The sequence below is a fragment of the Nilaparvata lugens genome, chromosome 6, assembly GCF_014356525.2.
Source record: "Nilaparvata lugens isolate BPH chromosome 6, ASM1435652v1, whole genome shotgun sequence".
Lineage (NCBI taxonomy): Eukaryota > Metazoa > Arthropoda > Insecta > Hemiptera > Delphacidae > Nilaparvata > Nilaparvata lugens.
Window position 1 is genome coordinate 17,027,497 of NC_052509.1, and position 24,098 is coordinate 17,051,594.

At 34.8% G+C, this 24,098-nt stretch overlaps 2 protein-coding genes across 5 annotated transcripts; both read left to right on the forward strand.

The window, feature by feature from the left end:
* The first annotated feature begins 441 nt into the window (after nt 1-441).
* On the forward strand, nt 442-2,743 carry LOC120351817. Of its 2 annotated transcripts, none has more exons than XM_039430290.1 (2): nt 442-1,000; nt 2,203-2,743. In XM_039430290.1, the coding sequence occupies exons 1-2, from the start codon at nt 745-747 to the stop codon at nt 2,262-2,264; spliced, it is 318 nt and encodes a 105-aa protein (XP_039286224.1). In that variant the 5' UTR covers nt 442-744; the 3' UTR covers nt 2,265-2,743. The 2 variants fall into 2 exon arrangements, with proteins under 2 accessions (XP_039286224.1, XP_039286225.1); XM_039430291.1 differs by having other exon boundaries at nt 2,090-2,299.
* Nucleotides 2,744-4,998: 2,255 nt separating this feature from the next.
* Nucleotides 4,999-22,522, forward strand: LOC120351818 (cytoskeleton-associated protein 2-like). Of its 3 annotated transcripts, XM_039430293.1 has the most exons (4): nt 5,642-5,897; nt 12,694-12,863; nt 18,808-18,986; nt 21,453-22,522. In XM_039430293.1, exons 2-4 carry the CDS (start codon nt 12,711-12,713, stop codon nt 21,643-21,645), a joined length of 525 nt encoding a protein of 174 aa, XP_039286227.1. In that variant the 5' UTR covers nt 5,642-5,897; nt 12,694-12,710; the 3' UTR covers nt 21,646-22,522. The 3 variants fall into 3 exon arrangements, with proteins under 3 accessions (XP_039286226.1, XP_039286227.1, XP_039286228.1); XM_039430292.1 differs by lacking the exons at nt 12,694-12,863; nt 18,808-18,986; nt 21,453-22,522 and adding exons at nt 4,999-5,188; nt 14,770-15,000 and having other exon boundaries at nt 5,598-5,897; XM_039430294.1 differs by lacking the exons at nt 5,642-5,897; nt 12,694-12,863 and adding an exon at nt 15,792-16,042.
* The last annotated feature ends 1,576 nt before the right edge of the window (nt 22,523-24,098 follow it).

Genomic DNA, 24,098 nt, shown 5'->3' on the forward strand with positions numbered 1-24,098 from the left:
ACCTACCTAGTTAATTAAAACAGTTTTCCATCTATAAATAATTCAAATCATAGGATAAAACTAATAAAAACATCATAGAAAAGTGAGAGAGAATTGAAATTTTATTTGTAGTTTTAAGACAATATTATCAAAGATCCTTCCAAATCTGTTGGTTCTTTGGCGGTTACCGTACCCAATCACACAATTAATGCAGATTTCTATTATCAATAAGACTTTGAAAGTATTGTATTACTTGGTTACGCCGAAAATTATTTAGATATACGGGCTTCCATCAATTTCTATCCAGGCCAATGTTGAGTAAGTAATTATAACAGTAATATCACCGATAAGCGATAAGACATTTTTTGTCAAGACAAATCATCTAGGTTAATCAGGTGCATAGGAGAATTATTACATTCTCAAGCTACTGAATATTTTATGGTCATCAGATACATTAATTTATGTTTATTCAATCGTTTGTAATTAAGGTGCAATTTTCAACAATTTTGATTTCTAGGTGAACAAAAATCATACCGTCAATCAGCAAAGATTGACAATGTGAGAAAGTCGTTTGCTCCGCTTGCCCTGTTGAAAGACAGAAAGGGCGGACGCGTAGAGAAGAGGCACACGTTGAATCCTGGTACGTTGAACACCCACATCAATACCCAGGCGCTGCATAAAATAGGAAAGTCTGTGCAGAAACAGAATAATTGCCCCCAAAAGAACAAAGAGAAAACAACGGCCAAAGATAGTAGATTGTTTATAATGAAGAAATACGATGAGGATCGTAAGAAAACTATGAGAAATACACTGGCCGCTATCGAAAACACCAAATTCACTCTTCAGTGTGAAAAAGACAAAGCTGATGGACGAAATACGAAAGACGACATCAAAAGTGAACAGATTGTTGACGAGTTGCAAGTCGTGAAAGACTATTGCAAAGATGAATTGACTGCTGGTCAGGTTGCTCAGATTAATCAAGTCACTGATGAAGATCTCAATACCACATTCACGCTTCCAGGTTCGGTTATACGTGTTTTATGCTTGTCTTACCTCTTAGTTTGAAATTAGCCTGCATGAGTCTTGCTTTCTTGCATTCTGAAACAAACGTTACCGTATGCTAGAGGTTATGAAGAATCTAGAGAGATGAGCCATCTCTACATCAATATCGTAATTTCTCTATTTTTTTTCATTTGCTTTCTGTATATAATATGATGATTGGCCGCACATAGTGTTAAATAGTTTTTTTAAACTTCTAAACAGAAATTCTATACTATACTTTCATTTGTTGCATCCATTTGTCAAATTTTTACATTAAAAATAATTTATTACACAGCAATTTCTTAGTTTATTATCTTATACTGTTGTAAAATTAATCTAGGCTGAGGAAATTGAACTTTCGTTTTTTTGACATATAGTGTTACTGTTGCAAACACTAGTAACGTCTTCTTTCTTTCTTTAAGAAAGAAAGGGCGCTACAGCCCTAGGTGAGCTCTGGCCTCCTTCACAACACACCTCCATTCTTCCCTGTTCATGGCTCTTTCCTTCCATCCTCTTACCCCCATCTTTCTTAGGTCATCCATCACTTGGTCCACCCACCTGTTCCTTGGCCTACCTTTCTTTCTTCTGCTGTGCAACTTGCTATTAAAAACTATCTTCGGCATTCTAGCCTCACTGATCCTCATCACATGCCCCAACCACCTTATTCTTTGGGCTTTAATGAAGCGTACTATATTTTCTCCTTTTATTAATGCTTCTATTTCCTCATTTTTTCTTATTCGCCATTGCTGCTCATTAACCTGAACGGGACCGTAAATTCTTCTTAGTATGGATCTTTCAAAGATTTTTAACGCATTTTCGTCAGCCATATTCATCACCCAAGTTTCTGCCGCATATGTTGCCACTGGACGCACCAATGTTTTATATATTGTTATCTTGGTGCTCCTGTCGATCAACTTACTTTTAAATAATCTAACATTGGCATAGTAGGCCCTATTAGCTGCTTGAATCCTTTCTTTTATATAAGCATTATTACCTGTGGCATTTATTGGGCATCCTAGATGTAGACTTGAAGTTCTCTACACCTGCAAACTTTTTGTTATTCACGTAGATATTTCTTGGTACTCTGGACTTGACTGCTGACACACAGATATTTACTCTTCCGGTTACCGATCCGAGGCCGTTGTGTTGGTTTCATAACGATTTGCTTTTTTCCGGGGCAAGGTTGTTGGCCTTGCGCCCAACCCCCTACCAGGAGGACCAGCGGGTATCTGCAGCCACCATGAAGCGACTGGGCGATGGGATCCCCAACCCCGACGCCGGTTGACTATAGTAACCGGTAGTCCATAGATAATAGACTAGTAACGTCTATTGTACTTTATTTGAAACTCTTGGACTAGGTACTTTTAAAAAGCATTTCTTCAATTTTTGCATGAATTTGATCATTTTACTATTACAACATGGTATTCATTGTATATGGAATGTTCACTAATAATTCGATTCTTTGAATCATTTGAAATTTACTTGAAAATGTGTATACTCCTAAATATCCAGAAAAAATTGCAACACTGAGATGGACAGAGTTATATCTCTTGCTTCCATTTGGAGTTGCGTGAAAGTTATGCACATTTGATCTTTAGTAATTAATTGGCCGATTGGATTAATAAATTAGGCAAGTTTTCATTCCGTCGTTAAAAATATGTATGGAGATGGATTTTAAATTCTACTTACCAATCTTACCAAACTCTATAACATCAAGTTTCACTCCTCCAATTATAATTACTTATTTCATTTTTATGACTTTGGAGTATTTTTATGATATTTTTTACAATATTAGGCAAAAACTGAGCTAAACTGTATCGATTCCAATTTAATTAATAATTATTTATAACAAAAGTCTATACTGAGCCACTAGCTACCAGAATTCGGACTCAGAAACAATAGCAATCAAAGATCATAGCAATCTTGAAGCCAGGAAAACCTGCAAACACACCCAAGAGCTACAGACCAATTGCATTATTATCTGTGACATACAAACTATTGGAGAGGCTTATTTATTATAGGATCAGCCCGAAGGTATTTGAAAGTGTCCCAATCGAACAAGCTGGATTCAGACCTCACCGAAGCTGTGTGGACCAAGTACTCTCACTCACAACATGTATTGAAGCTGGATTCCAGAACAAGCTAAAGATCTCTGCTGCATTTATCGATTTATCAGCAGCATATGATACTGTGTGGAGAGATGGAATGATTTACAAGCTCCTTAAAGTGATTAACTGCAAAGTTACTGCTCGACTCCTGAACAATATGCTGAGTGACAGAACTTTCAAAGTCATCCTGGGCTCTGATATGAGTACACAAAGAAAGCTCAGGAACGGCCTGCCTCAAGGGTCAGTGCTTGCCCCTCTCTTGTTTAGTCTGTACATTGCAGACATGCCAGAGACAACATCAAGAAAATATGGCTATGCTGATGATTGGGTGTTAACAACTCAGAGCAGGACGTTTGAGGAGACAGAAAAGACTCTCACAGCTGATTTGGGGAAACTGGGAAAATACTTTCGCAGATGGCGCCTCCAACCGAATGCCAGTAAAAGCGAGGTTGCTTGCTTCCATCTCAGTAACAAAGATGCAAACAGGGAGCTCCGTATCCAATTTGAAGACAAGTAGCTCACTCATTGCAAACACCTAGATACCTTGGTGTAGTACTTGACAGGACACTTTCTTATAAGGAGCATCTTACAAAATTGGCGGAGAAGCTGAAGTCCAGAAACAATATCATCCAAAAGCTCTGTGGAACTTCTTGGGGAGCTTCAGCTTCTACATTACGCTCTTCAGCCCTGGGTCTTGTGTTCTCAACTGCTGAGTTTTGTGCGCCCGTGTGGCTGAATAGCTCACATGTGCGCAGGGTTGATGCTCAGTTGAATAATTCAATGAGGTTGGTTGCTGGAGTCATAAAATCGACACCATTAGAATGGCTCCCGGTGCTGAGTCACATTCCACCCCCCAACCTCCGACGCATGAATGCGCTAACAAGAGAGTTCAATAAGATCCTGCAAAATCAAAACTTGCCAATACATGGGGATATAGAACATGCCAATCAAATCCGCCTGGCGTCTCGAAAGCCTCCCACCAGAACGGCATTACATGCTCTGGATGGTGGGTTCAGTTTAACAGACGCCTGGAAACAGGAATGGCATGCAAGCCAAATCGATCTTACCCCATGTATCACCGAAAAGCCACCAGGTTTTGATTTGCCACGCAAACTATGGTCAGCTCTAAACAGGATCCGAACTCAGCATGGAAGATGTGCCTATGCGCTGCACAAGTGGGGAAAGGCTCCAACACCTTTTTGTGAGTGTGGCGCTGTGCAAAACCATAAGACACATTGTAGAAGAGTGCACAAGAACAGCTTATGAGGGCAGGCTGGATGACTTCCTGGTAGCTACACCAGATGCAGTGGCATACTTAAATCGACTAGATATATGTTTATAACTTTTTAATTTTTTTTTTTTAATTTGTGTTCCACCTTTTTTTCAAAGTTGTGACTAAGATGACTTCATTGTTTATATGTTTGACTTATGTTAGATAACATAAAGATTTGTGTCGTAGGGCCATACGCTAAATAAATAAATAATATGAACGATCTGAAAACATTCAATCAGTAAGTAAATTATAAAAATAGTATGCAAATCGCCATTATGAAATATTAATTGTTGAGATGAAATTAATGAATAAATGTGAATTATATACCTATTCGAAGACATAAATTACCTATGTCAGTTTTATTTATAGATTAGAACTTCTATTCCATTCTAAAAAATACATTAATAAGATGTAAGTTACAGTTCTTGTACATTTTTTAAGAATTAATGTTTATTTGTTCTGGAGTTTGCTTACGTTTTACGAGTATTTTAATTGATGGTTGAAACTGAACAGTAGACTCTATCAAGTTGAGCAACTCAGAAAACATAGTTTCTTATATCACGATCTTTCAAATACAAATAATACAGTTTAGGCGTATTGTTAATTTGACTGTAATTTTCTATACAATTTTGATGGAAGGCTTATAGTTTAATTGTTTTCTCTTTGCAGTGAAAAACTTTCATCATGGCTGAAAACCAAAGGAAAGCCCATGGAAAGTTTCCATCACCTAAAGTGCTTCTTGCCCCATAAGGAGGGAAGCAGGCTTCCAATCAGACAACCTTTCAAGGTGAATGTGAATGGAATAAAAATATTTGTTTGAATATACATTTTTAGTAATTGATAAATTAATTGTAAACTTCTGTATGTAGTAGGATGCAATATTGACTAAATTACTTATTATTTTGTACCACTTTAACTAAAAATGAATTATATCTGATATTTGTGATATTTTTTTGGTACTGTAATGCGGGGTAACAAATATTGTGATGGAGGACCGATAGAACTGTGGGTTTACTCTTGTGGGCTGTTGGTTAGCAATGTTTACAGGTGCTCAGTCACAGCAACTGGTAGCCACTCCAACAGAAATAAAGGGGAGTGGGGTGAGCAAATTTAGCTATCCTGTCAGCTTTCGTAAAACATAGGTAAACCAATCTCCACCATTATTTCATCAATCTACATCATTTTCTATTTCACAGGAGCCAAACACAAACAGCAACAGTGCTCCATTGAAAACCTCAGCACCAAAATCAAGGCCTACTAATTTGCCGGCTATTGTGATTGAGACTATCCCAGAAGAGAAGGAAAATAGTAAGGGTGATCTTACAATCAACCTTGAAAGTACGGAGCCACCTTGCTCACTAACCAGAGAGCAGGAGGACCTTGCTTCTTGTGGCGATTGTAAGCCACTTGATGAGACTACCATTGTATTGGACTCGGAAAATTTGAAGGAAACCACTGTAAAAGCGCTTCATGAGCTACTCACGTTGATTCATACTGTAAGTCAAAATTTATTCATCTTGATAAAAATCTCTAAATAAAAACTTTGAACATACTAGCTTCATATTGAAAAGTTTAATATTGAAATTGTTATTGTTATACAGGGTTGGGCAATGCAGTATGGAGGATTCGGAATAGCTATTACCAGCTCATTTTTACGTTGGATGTTGCCATTTTGATATTAAAAATTCGTTCATTTTTTAATTACAGAGAATAACATCTTTTAAATTGTTTGTTTTCGTCCATACACTCATATAGACGTTGTAAGAAGTTGTCCATATTCCTCTGAAGCGTTACGCATGTTGTTGCTCGAATTTATTATGTTATTGTTTCACTTAGGGCTTTACATGTACGTGGTTTGTTTATGTATACATGAACTTTGAGATAGCCCCATAAAAAACAGTCACAAGGTGATCGGTTCGGTGGTTGAGAAGGTTACTCCACATCCCCACGCAACGAAGTAACACGTTCAGGGAAGTTGGCCTTTAGTAGTTTCTCTTGATGTTTGGCATGTTGCAATCATACAATATTGGGGTTGATGTGTCATCTTCTCAATTGTGGCTAAAAGAATCACGCAGCATTGTTAGATAAGTAATAAGAAACGCTCTGAAGTGACAGTAACTTGTTCTCAAAAAAGTAAGGACCAATAATGAAGTTTCGAGTAATGCCCTAACAAACAGTCAATTATTCGCCATTGATACAAAAACAGCAATTATTACAAACTGAAAACCCTAATCTTTATCCACTAACTTTTCCTCCACTGCAGATAAGGCAAGGTTTTATCTTGCACAGCACGAATATGATTAGACGTCATAAACTTCTCACAACAAATGTAGGAGTGTTTGATCAAAAACGGACGCCATTTCACAAATATTGTTATTCAAATAATACTATAATAGGATTAAACATTAAAAATAAAGACAAAATACATGTGGCGATTTTTAGCACTAGATTGAGCACTGTGTCCCTAATTTTACCATTGTCTTTTTGCCATTAATGCTATGCGTTAGGATCTATTTTCCCTCCTCATTTTGTATTAGTCCCCCTGAATTTTGTTAATTCGTTCAGTTATAATTCACTGATTTATCTTCCAAATTGATGATTCAAGTAATCAACTACCTACTAGTTTAATCTAGTACTTCTAATTGAATATAGTTGATTTCTAGTAATCAACAACTTGATTGAGAATAATTCAAGTTTTCAAATTTAATTATTAATGCTGTTCACATCGTTTGAAACTATTACCCCCAGTTTTTCTCACGTCGGTTAACGTTTAATCACGATTAAATGCTGTACTTTAATCAAGATTAGTGCTAACCGATGCATTTTGGTTTCACAAAACAGAAATTTCAAGCCATAACGCCGATTAAACTAACCGGCGTAAACAATTTTTAATTCTGATTAGTTGGCACCATTTCAACCACAATTAGTTGAAACGAAGAAAATGTGGTTGCTTAAAGGTAAAAATCGAAAAATAACGCTGGTTAAACTAATCAGCGACGAAAAAGATTTTCAACAGGCCATTCATGGGGAATTAAATCCAACTAACGCCGGTTAAGTACCTACTGATAGCTGTCTTCCTATTAGTTTTTGGTAAAAAATTCAAAGTATGGGCTAAATATATGAATGAATTTCATTCATTAATAAAATAGAGAAGTGTATTTAGCTGATATTAGCATTCAAAATTAGATTCTGATTTTTGAGGTTAGTTTTCAATCTTTTGTCGTCTGTTAGCAGCATAGCACTTGACACTGGCGACAGACAGAGCATTTTTATGGCGCATGCGCGCAAGCCTCTGTATTGAATGGTCAAATTCACCGCTTCAATAACATAACCTCATTTTTACCTTAAAACATACCTATCATTATCAGTTTCCTATTATGTAGATATTCTCTCTTATTAGAATTGAAATCAAACTCATTTTTTCTTTAATAATATTGGACCATGATCTCATTTGTTAATATTTTTTCAGTTTCAAATTTACCACTTCAATAACATAACTTCAATTATTTTGTGTCAGTTAAATTACAGTGTTGCCGGATTGTGAAACCGTTAGGCTACTTTCACATGATAGGAGACGTGCAACTTGAACACTGTACAGTGTTCACGTTTTTTTTTGTCGAAGTACATTGAGCCAAATCGTGTCTTTCACATGGTGTCCCCGAGCCAGAAACCTCCTTTTGTCACGTATTTTCCCCTCGAGGCAAGCAGAAACCAGCTTGGATCGAGATACTAGCGGACAAATCGCTGCTTTCACATGGTGATTCTACGTCTCTCCGGTCACCACTTTTTCTCAAAAACTATCTTTCTTGAAAATGAAGATAGAAAGATTCGGATTTGGATTCAGTGACCCCAAATTCTTTAAAGTGTAAGTCCCGTTTTCGAAAATATCCGAAAACAAGGAAGTTATGGCTGTTTTTAATAAAGCTTTCTATTATAATATAATTATACGGTAAAAACGAACAGGTACTGTACTATACAGCACTTATGTACTGTAGCTATTATAATACAACTTATACTGTATTCGTGTAGGGTATTTGGTAGGATATTTATCTTGATTTCTGAAAATACCCCAAAATAAGGGAGTAAGATAACTTTGAAAAACCAAAGTTTTCCTGCCGATTGAAGAAACATTAAAAATTAGTCTAAGACATATTATGTCTTAGACTAAAAACGTGTAACAAATATCAAGCTTTTCATAAATGTATTTGTCTCCTCATGGCAGAAGGTTTGCGCCCAACGTTTTCACTTAAACATTTCTGTGATTAAATTGTGATAGTACACATTATCGTATTGATCTTCTAAATCCAGTTACATGTACTTCGATTTTCGTAAAATTGATTTTTTACCGTTCCTATGAATTCTAAAATTGAAACTGGCCTTAGGCCTCCTTCACACGGCAGAATCCTGGCTCCTGAAGATCATATTACGGAAGATCATATTTCATATTTTACAGCTCTCCTGTGCTTTCACATGGGGATCTTATGAATAAACCAACAGATCTAACAATTACGCCGACGTTTGCTCAAAGTATGACTCATCACTCTTCCTCAAAGTCTAACTTCCTTAAAAATGTAGATAGAAGATATCGGATTTGGATTCAGCGACCCCAAATTCTTTAAAGCGTAATAATTCCCATTTTCAAAAATACCCGAAAACAAGGGAGTTTTTAATATAGCTTTCCATTATCATATGATTATATAGTAAACGTACAAAGATAACAATACTCCTGCCTCACGAAGAGACAGGCAAAGGTTTCAAGAAGTTTTCAAAAACCTAAAAAGTTTAAACATAAACATTTTTAATTCCTAAAAGTTCAAAAAAAAATAACTTTGAAAAGATGAATCCAAATATGAACTCATAAATCATCTCCACTCATCACCCAATAAAATACGAGGAAAAGGACACGTAAACTTCACTGAATTTCAATTGTAATTCAACAATCTAATTTATCAGGTTCAAATAGTTGAATATACGGTAACTCCAAAATACCAGTAAATATTTATTTGTAACAATCAGAAAAATCTATTATGAACATACAGTATAAACATTGTGGTGATCTGAATCGATCTATGGTAATTATAGGATCTGAAAGGATAAAAATTGTCATTCCATTCCAACTAAAACGAAACTGATGTCTGTGTTTGTATTAGAACTGCTGAGTGGATAATGCATACTGAGAAAGTCATGAATAGTCCAGACCAGCCTGGCGACTTTGATGCTTTTGACACCGGAATCTCGTTTTATTTTTATTGAAGAATGAAAACCATGTATCATAGTAAAAATCAGTTCTATACTTTGTATTATTATATGAGTAGTGATTAACATAATCATGGCTTGTCGATAATAGTCGCTGAGCTGAATCCTCAGTCCTAGAACTATGGACCAAGCGCGAGCTTTTGCTTTCTATATGTCGTATACCGTCGACACAAATGTAATAGTGTGATATTGAGAGGGTAGTATTGTAGTTGTTTTTGTGTATCTTATATTATTTTTCACGTTTTTGAACTGGAATGAACTTTGATTTTTACTGTATGTTGAACCCTGCGTTTTAGTGTGAGAATATTTGACCATGTTTATTGAATTTGCTAACTTGTTGCTTAGTTGTCGAAATTAAAGCAATTTTCATGCATTTTTCAAATGCAGTTTCAATTTCTTGTCGAAAAAGCTACTGTATTTGGGAATTGTACGACCATTGACCTTTTTGCAGCTTTGGCTTTTCCACTGGAAGTTATGCTCAACGCTCGTGGAGGGGGGATCATTTTCAGTGAAAGGGCCACAGTTCGAATTGAGACATAACTGGGAAAACATGTAACGGTGTGCGAGCCTCGGTCCTCTGATTGGGCCGAGTGAATTTCCCATTCAGAGGGACAAATTGTTAAGTTTTCAGTTATCAGTAATTTTTATCTAGTTGAATAGGAAACCAAATTTTATAGAGTTAGTAGGAGTAGAATCAGGAAATTATTTGTGCGTGTGAGTTCAAGTATAGTTAGTTTTATTAAAGCGTATGTTAGTGTTTCTGAAGAGTCCAAGTTTGAATATTGTTAAAATGGTGAGTGCCGAACTTTTGTTGTTTTTCTTATTAAGCTCATAATTTAATTTCATAGAATGACCGAGGCCCAAATTTAAATGCAGGAAGTTAGCAGATTCCCAGAATGTATAGATTGAAATTGAATATACCTTCTTTTTCTAAATCAGTTACCGGTACTGAGTAACTCTGTTTTAAAATTTGACATGATTTCTATTGATTTGTTGATGAGTTCAATAAACCTGAGGTTAAATTTTAAAAGTATTTTCAATGAAGTTCCTGGCTCGTAGTTGCTCGTTGCTAAAATAGGTGACAATTAGATTATGATGATAATTTGTGCATTTGAATGAACGAATCCACTAAAAGCTCCCAACCAATCAAGGATTAAAATAGAGATTTGATAGCATAATTTTGCTAAATATTATAGAAGAGAAGAAACAACCCCCCTCCATTTACATTGGTGCGCAGCGGTGGTATAGACTGCAAGAATGTCTATCAAACCACATGTATTCTTATATATTTTATATTTTGGAAGATTAACTCAATAGAGACAAATATGCCACCGGTTACACAAACTTCGGCTTTTTTGTTGTTCGATTTTTTGTCGTTCTTATGAATTCTGTTGAATCAAACATAATGATATTTAACAAGTTGCGCTGAACCTGGTAGAATTCATAGGAACGGTAAAAATCAATTCTACGGAAATCGATGTGCATGTAACTGGATTATAAGATCAATACTATAATGTGTTCTATCATAATTTAATAATTATCACAGAAATGTTCAAGTGAAAACGTTGGGCGCAAACCTACTGCCTGGGGAGACAAATGAATTTATGAAAAGCCTGATAGCTTGAATAGTGATCTGGATATCTATCACACGTTTTTAAATTATTTTTAATCTGTTTTGTCAATCGGCAGGAAAACGTTGGTTTTTCAAAGTTATCTTACTCCCTTATTTTTGGGTATTTTCAGAAATCAAGATAAATATCCCACCAAATTTCCTACACGAATACAGTGTAAGTTGTATTATAATAGCTACAGTACATACGTACTGTATAGTACAGTACCTGTTCGTTTTTACCGTATAATTATATTATAATAGAGAGCTTTATTAAAAAACAGCCATTACTTCCTTGTTTTCGGATATTTTCGAAAATGGGACTTACGCTTTATAGAATTTGGGGTTGCTGAATCCAAATCCGAAATCAGAATCTTTCTATCTTCATTTTCAAGAAAGATAGTTTTTGAGATCAAGTGGTGACCGGAGAGACGTAGAATCACCATGTGAAAGCAGCGATTTGTCCGCTAGTATCTCGATCCAGACGGGTTTCTGCTTGCCTCGAGGGGAAAAGACGTGACAAAAGGAGGTTCCTGGCTCGGGATCACCATGTGAAAGACACGATTGGACTCAATGTACTTCGACAAAAAAAACGTGAACACTGTTCAGTGTTCAAGTTGCACGTCTCCTATCGTGTGAAAGAGGTCTTAAATTCTTGGTTAGTTAACTGGTAAACTTAATCGGGATTAAAAACTAACCGATCTTGGTGGAACAGAAATGAATCGGTAAAACTAACGCTGATTTGTTAATCGACGTTAATGTCCATATTTAACAGACGGACATGCAACTGGCCCTTAAACTAACAAACAATCTTGAGGTTTTGGTAAAAGTAGAGTTTTCAGTTCTTCTACAAAGCAAAAAATAGTTTATTCTGCACGGGTCAGTCCAGTAACATATCTAAGGCTGTGCAATAGTCTAAAAAAACTTGTGATAATTTTAAAGTTTTTTTTATAAACTTACTAACAAGTTATCAAAATAAAAAAAATTCTCAGGAATATTTTTTTCTGATTATTACTTTATGAGAGCCTGAAGTTTACATTTTGAGGATAAATTCTTCAAGGTATTTTTGATTGAATAAAAAAAATCCTGAAAATATCAATTTTTGAAAATTGAATAACTTTCTCAAAAATTTATATTTTCACGTTCTTATTCATTCAATCAACAATACCATGAAAAATTTCTCTTCGAAATTTCATGAATTTATCTCTTACCGGATTAGAAATGATCCGTCCCAAAAATTTAAACTCAAGGCGCTCATATCTCGAAAATTAATTATTGGAAAACACTTTCTGACAAGACATTTTTATTTTGATAACTTGATAGTGTACAAACAAATCGAAAATTTTCGAAAAATATCACAAGTAAAACGGTTTTTAGACTTGCACAGTCTTAATTGTCTTGCTACTTATTAACAATTTGTTTGACAGGGTTATCCTTGGGAGTCATGCAAAGAATGGCTAACAGCACTTCGCAGCCGCAACCAGATGCAGAGAGCCTGCCTGACTTCTGGGAATGTTTGGCCGCTCTCGAAGAGAAGCAGGGAGATATGCAGATGGCTGTCGACTCCTACCAGAGGGCCTTGATGCGTGGTGCTCAGGTCATTCCACACTTTACACTTCATTTTTTACTTTGTACTCTGTGATTATACATTTACTTACTTGAAATATTTATTCCTTGATATAATAATAATAATAATATCGGTACTCTTTATGTTAGGTTTTGATCATGTACTGCGGATCTCTGTACTGCATATTATTACACTGAGCTGAATTATAACATCTGGAGATAACACATGCTTCTGTTATTTGAACGAGCGTTTGCGAAGTTCTCACTTTTGACTTACTAGAGCCCAAAGTCGTTTTCTGTCTGTTTGAATTATAATTGACCGAAGCGAAGCTGATGTCTTAGTTTCGACTCGATCGGCTTTTGTCTGTTTGTACCGCAGTTACAGTCGCAGTTATTGTCCGATTTGGATGAAATTTGGTATGCAATTTCTTTGAAACAAGGCACAGAAACGTATGTGTAACGATTTTTGGTAAGACCTCCGTTTTTTTGTAATATCTAAAAAACCGTAAACTAACCTCAAAAGTTACTTTTTCGTATCTTTGAAGATACAGCAATTCATGTTCCTAATTTTTCGCATTCACTGTTATCAGGTAATGGTGTCCAAGACGTGACAAAAGGAGGTTCCTGGCTCGGGATCACCATGTGAAAGCAGCGATTTGTCCGCTAGTATCTCGATCCAGACGGGTTTCTGCTTGCCTCGAGGGGAAAAGACGTGACAAAAGGAGGTTCCTGGCTCGGGATCACCATGTGAAAGCAGCGATTTGTCCGCTAGTATCTCGATCCAGACGGGTTTCTGCTTGCCTCGAGGGGAAAAGACGTGACAAAAGGAGGTTCCTGGCTCGGGATCACCATGTGAAAGCAGCGATTTGTCCGCTAGTATCTCGATCCAGACGGGTTTCTGCTTGCCTCGAGGGGAAAAGACGTGACAAAAGGAGGTTCCTGGCTCGGGATCACCATGTGAAAGCAGCGATTTGTCCGCTAGTATCTCGATCCAGACGGGTTTCTGCTTGCCTCGAGGGGAAAAGACGTGACAAAAGGAGGTTCCTGGCTCGGGATCACCATGTGAAAGACACGATTGGACTCAATGTACTTCGACAAAAAAACGTGAACACTGTTCAGTGTTCAAGTTGCACGTCTCCTATCGTGTGAAAGAGGTCTTAAATTCTTGGTTAGTTAACTGGTAAACTTAATCGGGATTAAAAACTAACCGATCTTGGTGGAACAGAAATGAATCGGTAAAACTAACGCTGATTTGTTAATCGACGTTAATGTCCATATTTAACAGACGGACATGCAACTGGCCCTTAAACTAACAAACAATCTTGAGGTTTTGGTAAAAGTAGAGTTTTCAGTTCTTCTACAAAGCAAAAAATAGTTTATTCTGCACGGGTCAGTCCAGTAACATATCTAAGGCTGTGCAATAGTCTAAAAAAACTTGTGATAATTTTAAAGTTTTTTTTATAAACTTACTAACAAGTTATCAAAATAAAAAAAATTCTCAGGAATATTTTTTTCTGATTATTACTTTATGAGAGCCTGAAGTTTACATTTTGAGGATAAATTCTTCAAGGTATTTTTGATTGAATAAAAAAAATCCTGAAAATATCAATTTTTGAAAATTGAATAACTTTCTCAAAAATTTATATTTTCACGTTCTTATTCATTCAATCAACAATACCATGAAAAATTTCTCTTCGAAATTTCATGAATTTATCTCTTACCGGATTAGAAATGATCCGTCCCAAAAATTTAAACTCAAGGCGCTCATATCTCGAAAATTAATTATTGGAAAACACTTTCTGACAAGACATTTTTATTTTGATAACTTGATAGTGTACAAACAAATCGAAAATTTTCGAAAAATATCACAAGTAAAACGGTTTTTAGACTTGCACAGTCTTAATTGTCTTGCTACTTATTAACAATTTGTTTGACAGGGTTATCCTTGGGAGTCATGCAAAGAATGGCTAACAGCACTTCGCAGCCGCAACCCAGATGCAGAGAGCCTGCCTGACTTCTGGGAATGTTTGGCCGCTCTCGAAGAGAAGCAGGGAGATATGCAGATGGCTGTCGACTCCTACCAGAGGGCCTTGATGCGTGGTGCTCAGGTCATTCCACACTTTACACTTCATTTTTTACTTTGTACTCTGTGATTATACATTTACTTACTTGAAATATTTATTCCTTGATATAATAATAATAATATCGGTACTCTTTATGTTAGGTTTTGATCATGTACTGCGGATCTCACTTGCATATTATTACACTGAGCTGAATTATAACATCTGGAGATAACACATGCTTCTGTTATTTGAACGAGCGTTTGCGAAGTTCTCACTTTTGACTTACTAGAGCCCAAAGTCGTTTTCTGTCTGTTTCGACTCGATCGGCTTTTGTCTGTTTGTACCGCAGTTACAGTCGCAGTTATTGTCCGATTTGGATGAAATTTGGTATGCAAGTTCTTTGAAACAAGGCACAGAAACGTATGTGTAACGATTTTTGGTAAGACCTCCGTTTTTTTGTAATATCTAAAAAAACTTGTGATAATTTTAAAGTTTTTTTTATAAACTTACTAACAAGTTATCAAAATAAAAAAATTCTCAGGAATATTTTTTTCTGATTATTACTTTATGAGAGCCTGAAGTTTACATTTTGAGGATAAATTCTTCAAGGTATTTTTGATTGAATAAAAAAAATCCTGAAAATATCAATTTTTGAAAATTGAATAACTTTCTCAAAAATTTATATTTTCACGTTCTTATTCATTCAATCAACAATACCATGAAAAATTTCTCTTCGAAATTTCATGAATTTATCTCTTACCGGATTAGAAATGATCCGTCCCAAAAATTTAAACTCAAGGCGCTCATATCTCGAAAATTAATTATTGGAAAACACTTTCTGACAAGACATTTTTATTTTGATAACTTGATAGTGTACAAACAAATCGAAAATTTTCGAAAAATATCACAAGTAAAACGGTTTTTAGACTTGCACAGTCTTAATTGTCTTGCTACTTATTAACAATTTGTTTGACAGGGTTATCCTTGGGAGTCATGCAAAGAATGGCTAACAGCACTTCGCAGCCGCAACCCAGATGCAGAGAGCCTGCCTGACTTCTGGGAATGTTTGGCCGCTCTCGAAGAGAAGCAGGGAGATATGCAGATGGCTGTCGACTCCTACCAGAGGGCCTTGATGCGTGGTGCTCAGGTCATTCCACACTTTACACTTCATTTTTTACTTTGTACTCTGTGATTATACATTTACTTACTTGAAATATTATTCCTTGATATAATAATAATAATATCGGTACTCTTTATGTTAGGTTTTGATCATGTACTGCGGATCTCTGTACTGCATATTATTACACTGAGCTGAATTATAACATCTGGAGATAACACATGCTTCTGTTATTTGAACGAGCGTTTGCGAAGTTCTCACTTTTGACTTACTAGAGCCCAAAGTCGTTTTCTGTCTGTTTCGACTCGATCGGCTTTTGTCTGTTTGTACCGCAGTTACAGTCGCAGTTATTGTCCGATTTGGATGAAATTTGGTATGCAATTTCTTTGAAACAAGGCACAGAAACGTATGTGTAACGATTTTTGGTAAGACCTCCGGTTTTTTGTAATATCTAAAAAACCGTAAACTAACCTCAAAAGTTACTTTTTCGTATCTTTGAAGATACAGCAATTCATGTTCCTAATTTTTCGCATTCACTGTTATCAGGTAATGGTGTCCAAGACGGTTAGAGCGTAGTTTGACACACTGTGGGACCCAGGTTCAAATCTCGTTCCGATCAAATTCTTTTTGCAGACCATACTAATTGTTTTATCTTAATCTAATAATATATCATTACAAAATTATTAACTATATAGAATAATTAAATTGAATCATCTTATTATTATTAAATTGATTTATCAAATTAATTGGATAAATTATTTTAAAAAATCTTTAATATCAATACATTAATAACTATTATTATCTATGTTACAGATAACTCAACTATTTTAGTTGTGGACAATTTTTATAATCATAAAATTAATCAACGAATAATTCAACAACTATTTTAGTTGTAAAAAATATCTAACATCATAAACATTTCTTTTAATCTCCAACTTCTTTTATTCATAACTATCAGTTATTATTTTAGTTATTTTTCAACTCAATTTTCAGTTTATCAGGTACAATAATTATTATTGTATTGTATGCAATTTTTGTGTCTCTCTACAGTGTCAAGTCTTTTGTTTTCCTTTAGGTATGAGATCGGAAACCGATTTGTGAGCATTAACATTCTGCATAGGCATAACAAGCCATAACATTGAATCCACTTTTCATGAAAAACATCATTAGCAACCTCCTGTCATTGTCACCAACAAACTCATCTTATTTAGAATAATTTTCCATCTCACCATCGTCTGTGAGACGATTCATCATCTAAATTGCCTACTGCATATTCCATTTTTCCGTCAGTTGACCGATTTCTTATAATTAATTATTAGAAAAGTTGTAATATATGTTTATATTGTAAATATGGATACAATATAAAGGTACCTCCTTGATAAGTCCGGTGTCCCTGCAAACAGTGTCTCTAGCACTTTCAATGGAGAAAATAATAGATGACATGGCTAAATCTTCACAATGTACTGTACTTACTGTACTGGCCCTTCTCATTAGATTGAAAGTTGTATTCATGAGCGAGATCTACTGTTCGCAGAACTACTAGTAATAATATTGAGTGACCTGGCTGGCTCAGGTCTGGTATCAGAGTTTTCAGGTCACAACTGATCAATTTCAGGGCCTCTGACGTGACCTAACGACTGCTTGATATAGAGTAGAGTATAATTTATTTATGTTCAGAGCTATGTCCTATTAGAAAGTATAATATGACATATTATACATATAATAAGACATAAGACAATCAATAATAAAATTATACTGATCATACAATGATGATATAAATATTGTAATAATAAAACACAATACTGTATATTGTATTTTCTTATACGGTAAAATATTATCTCTGATAACAGTATCCAATAATACAATGAATGAATTCATTTTGACTCTCGAAATTGCCTCAAGTGTTGAAACATGTCCAGTCAATGAAAAAAATATAAAATTATACGAAGTGTTCCATTTTAGAAGATATTGAGTAGCCCTACAAGATAACGGTTTCGTAGATCACCATGCTCTCAAAATATTGTACTTGATAAGTGGTCCCCAAACCTTTTTTGACCCAACATGTAAAATAAAACGCTATTTAAGGGTGCATACAAGGGTGCTATTTAAGTGGAGCGGCGAAGGTAGCTTCAAGCTTGATTGAAAGTGTTAAATGTAATGCATGTATTTAAATGGTGACGTACATAGAGGAGCGGTATGTTATGAGCCCATTGCCCATTTATATACACATGTATTATATTCAACACAATCAAATCAAGTTTTATATAATACGTTTTATCTGACGTTTTCAGAATACGATACTGTTTTGCTTAAGTAAATTCTTGTCTACAAACAGGAGTGAAATACATTCAAAACTCAACTAAAAATGCTTGATATATAAACAAATGAAAATACTTATCTGAGTTAAGTTTAATTTATCTCAATTCATCCCACACCCACACACCATAGATAAATCATTATCATTGATAAGATAGTGAAAGAATTGAAACAAGTGACTGTGAAGGTGATTCATCCAAGAATAATAAAAAGCTCATTAATCTCAACCGGATAATTAATATCAATCTTGAAGCTATCTTCGCCGCTCCACCATGCATCCCCCCCCCTAAGCCATAGATGTCTTACCAATCATTTTAATGTCATGTGGACTGCTATCAAAGATATTCTTTCGGCAAAGCTATTTTATGTTAATTTTCCAATTCTTTCCAAAAATTATAAAGATATAGATCACAAATATGCAGTTTTTCGTATTTGATCTGTCATTGAAATTAATTTTAATTGAAAATATATTATTGCAGGTTTCTCACATAGACGTGTGCCTCGATAGTCTTTTTGAGAAAATGAATGCCCTGAACCTGGAGTGCCAACCTTACACGCCAAGGCAAACCGATGGCAAGATGAAGAATGGAGTGGATGCTAAAAATATCTTCAAGTCTACAGTTATCCAGTTCGCTCTAATGCAGCAAAAAGTAAAAACGTGAGTAGAAAAATTTGTAAAATAACATATTATTATTTTAGTACAATCATTATATCATTTTAGCAATTGAATTAACTCTAAGGGAAATCTTTCTCCATCAACAAAAACTTTCAAAATATATCATTCGAAAATATTATTAGTAGGTGCTTATTCAAATGCGTACTTCTGTTGCTCGGATTACTCCATTTATCTATTTCATTTGAATACAAACTAAACTCATCTATAATGATTGGGAGAGGGCAACAGGCTAAACCCAAAACTGTCACTTCCGAGTATTTTTATGTATATAAAAGTCAGTTCTTTGGAGCTTGGAACCCAATTAGGAATGAAGTATCATTCATCTTTGTCAAGTGTATAAAATTGTGGTCATGAGGCAGGGCCCTACTTATCTAGCAGATGATTTCATCTGTCTTGTTGATGTCAATCCAAATCGCAACACGAGATTTCATTTGTATACCTTGCAAATTCCTAATCATCGCACTGCAACATTCAATTCCTCGTTTGTGGTGACTGCTGCAAGACACTGGAATGCTATTCCTGAAAATGTAGTTTTTCTTTTACACTTAGCGTTTTCAACAGGAAACTTTTCAAAATACTTTTGGAGGGCATTTAATTTTTGGTTTTCTAGTAATTTTTATCTATTTTCGAGTTGGAATTTTGTTGAGCGTGTGTGTGTATGTGTATCTGATAAGAAAAGTTGAGTCATTTTATTTACTTAGTATTGATGGTATTTATTTACCTTAAATTTTATGTGTATTCTGTATATAACAAATAAGTTTAACTCTTTGTTTCTAAAAGTTTTATACTTATCTACATATTTATCTGTACTTCATAATTTAATTTTTTCATTTGTTTTAATAAAAATGTAGTGCAATGGATCTTGCAAGACCTGGCAATACATTTTAATTTGTGATGAAGAATCAATAAAGAATTTTCTCATCATTGCCCCTCGAAGACACAAGTTTAGGTAAACATGATCAAATGCCACGAGAACCAATCAGAGAAGACTTTTTTTCAAAAAGTAAGCTTCTCTGTAAGTAAGCATTTAATCACGATTCAAATATAACAGACTTTTGTGCACCCGAGCCTAAGACACATTAGGTTATCTTACGAATACGTAGAGACCTCAGGAATAGTTGTGAACCCTTGCCCCTCAAACGCTGTAAGAAAGCAGGTAGAAATGTAAGTAACCCACTTTCTCACTTGCACATAACATTCCTTCTCTCTCACCCTGCACACTGTCTAGAAATAAGCATTTAAGGCATACAAACATGCATAGGGAAGACCAGGAACCACAATACTATCCAATGTCTCTAGACTAGCAACAAATGACTAGCTACTCAATGTTTAACTCTTAATGCTTTCTTTAAGATCGTCAATAATATTTTATTTTACTATTAGGGCTTTCAAAAACTCTCAAAATGATTTTTCTCCAATAATTGCTCTAGATCAATCAGTACCTTACTAACAGAATCCCTGAAACTAAAAATTCTTTATTTAAATGTGGATTATTTTGATGAACCTCAAATAATACGAGGGCTATCCAGAAAGTAGATTACGTTTTCGTCTGTGACTGCTAGGGACGGGGCTAGCGCAGCCATCCTGGGGTCAGAGCGTTGCGCAGCTTTGTTGGCATCTAGCCGTGCTAGTGAAAGGTTCGTGCTGTACTCCGTTAATATATTGTGACTGGTTAAAATGTCTGCGTTAATTGAAAATCCCGCGAGCTGCGAGCAGTAATGAGATTTCTGACTGCAAAAAACTGTAAATTGATAGAAATCTATCAGCAGCTTTATGAAGTGTATGGGGTCAGAATTATGACTGAAGGTGGAGTGCATCAGTTGGTCATAAGATTTAAAAATGGCTGAACTAATGTTCACGACGAAGATGGAAGTGGGAGACCCATTATAGTGACTGCCGAACTTGTCAAAAACGTTGATGCTAAAGTTCGTGAAAATAGAAAGGTCAAAATAACAGAATGTTTTTTGAGTTTTCCACAAATTTTGCGAAGCTGAGGCTGGCTATGCAGCATTTTGATGACGACGCACAGCTGCAAGAAGAGGTAACGAATTGGTTGAAGGCAGAGGTGGTGGAATTTACTGACAAAGGAATTTCCAAGCTCGTACATCGCTATGATAAATGCCTTAATTGAATGGTGACTATGTGCAAAAGTAGTATTTGAATGTTGCTTTCATCTGTATATAATAAGATTTGTTTCCTATACTTTATTTTTTATTCCAAAACGTAATCTACTTTCTGGATAGCCCTCGTAATTTTACTGTTGAATATCGCAATTTATATAAACTTTTTCTTATGTTTCATTAATAACATGTGGTGTTTGTATTGTTGTTTATATCTATTTTGAATTTTTGGATCTCCAACATGAATGGTGACATGCTTTTGTTGCAATTGAAATTTTGCAATGTTTAATTATTACTGTTTTGAGAATAATTATTGGTGAATTTACAGTTTCAGTTCGGAAAGTGGTGTCAATTTGAAAAACCTTGACTATATCGCAACCCCAGTGAGGAGGAGCACTAGGCAATCACTCTTCACCTCCAAAACGCCTCAGAGATGCACATCATCATTAAAAAATCTGATGAGTGAAGACCAGGAAAATGTACAGTTCAAACCAAACAAAGCTCTTCTGTTTGATGACTGACTTTTAAATCAGGGACTACTGTTGTTTTTCCTCATTGTAATTAACTTTATCAATAGATTTTTCAGATATTTCATAATTTTGTATAATGTTATGTATTTCACTTCACTTTAAAGACTTTGAAATGCTCACTGCTCTTGTTATACTTTTTACTTGGAAAAATGTAATGTCCAATGCTGTTAGAAATCAAGCAATTGATAATAACTGTTTCTTATTTAATACAGGTGATCTAAAATAAAGGGAACATTTTGAAAATTTCATTAAACAAAATTTGGAAGGCCAAACATAATTCTATTTATATGATAATGGAAACTTCAAAGCTTGCCTGCCATTCAAGAAAAATGAATTACAATAATTATATTATTTAGAATAACTTCCTTCAGATGGCTTCCTCTAACACAAATAATACAAATAACTCTTGGAATCTTTGTTGGAGATTCCTCATTGATCGCTTTTTTACACATTGCTATTTTTTCGTGGAGCTTATTTTAAAATGTTTACAACTCGACCAATAATTATGATGAAATCAAAACAGAGAATTCAGTATGAAATCAACAATATCCCAGTTGAGATGTTGCAGCTCAATGAGGAGGAATCTCCAACACATATTCCACGAAGGAAGGAAGCCACGTATGTAAATGATATATGTATTTTTATATCCCCCTTATTTTGGATCAGCCGTTTATGTTGGTATTTCGCTTGATCATCAATTAACGTATTGTATTATTCAAAGCTTGGTCATTTTCACATGTATAATCTGTTTTATTAATGCACTAAATACTAAATATATTAAAATTCTTACTACTTATTAATATAAATCATCATTATTGAATTAATAATTTTTATTATTCTTTTGTTTGTTTGTGATAATACTTAGTCATTCTTCCGAATTGGATTTTGAAACTTGGACTTCTAAAAGTGAATGTGGATTGTAAATTTGTCTAAACCAAGTCTTGACTTTTATCTGTGAACTCCTTTCTTGTAAAACTGTTGCGACAAATTTAATGCTTGTAAATATTGTGGACTTTGCACTATTGATTGTTGATAAGTTTAAGACCACTTCCATTATTAAGTATAGCTTATACTATTATATATTATTATTTGTGGTTTTCCTACTGCTTGTTAATAAAATTAGTTTTATATAATTAAATAGCCTATTCATTTATCCCTGATGAAATAAGAATGGTTTAGATGGAATCGATAAGCACAGCTTTTTATTACCTTCTTATTACTAGGATTGTCTTTAGTGAGATTCACTTCAAACAGCATTTTCATTTCATTTATTACAACAAACAATACAATATATGTCATTAATAATTTTCACTGCATATAGAAGAAATTTGTACCAAAATTAAAGCAACAAGAGTTAATTTTGGTATATGTGGAAAATATAGAAAAAATCGCAGCTTGTATAGAAATGGTAGATTGGTAGATCAATACTCATTTTGAAGACTTGATTAAATCTTATCCAGTCGAATATTGAAGAAACTACAGGAAGGTATCTGACAAAAAATTTATGGTAAAAATTAGATACTTCACGTAAGTTACAGTAATGTAAAACTTCTCTATTCCTTATGAGACCTGATTACCTTATGTACTCGTTTATTCACATAAAAACATACTACAGGGTGTTTCAGAGATACGGGAAATTTTGAAAGTTGAATCATTTCAAGAAAAACACTTAATCTTTGAATAAAGTTTTTCATATCATTTAATAGTAAAAATAATGCCATTTTAGAATAAACACCGTAAAATGTATTTTTTGAAGATGGCATCTTGCAAGTGTGTTCCTTTTCTACGCAAACGTTCCTGTAGTCTCTTCGTAACATTGTCCATGGATTGACGTAACATAACAATTGGAATTTCTGAAATCGCTTCTCGAATCTTGGTTTTCAATTCTTCCGTTGTTGCAGGTCGACTAAAGAACACTTTGCTTTTAAAGTGACCCCACAAAAATAAATCAAAAGCTGTCAAATCAGGGGATCTGGAATATTACCATTTCTCGAAATAACACGTTCCCCAAACAATTGGTTTACAGCTGCCATCGATATTCGTGCAGTGTGTGACGTAGTGCATTCATGATAACTAAATGGCAAGGTTTTGTTAACAGGCTAACATACGTTATTCAGTGGTAGCAATCGCTACCAAAACAACTTTCAAAATTTCCCGTATCTTTGAATCACCCTGTACTTAAGCTTTAGTTTTTGTTCTAGCCATGTATTCTAATACATTGACAAGATCCAAACTGAACGGTATGATGCATCGGAAATTAATGTCAAACAACATTAAAATATTTTTATAGGATGACCAACAAGAGGGCTGACCAACCCTTCCACTTCAACAATTAATCTTACGGCATTGATGGGTTAACCGATAAGTCGGATTAGCGAGGTTTTACTGTAATTTGAATACTTTAACAACTATGAATTTATGCATAGTTAATACAATTCGGTATC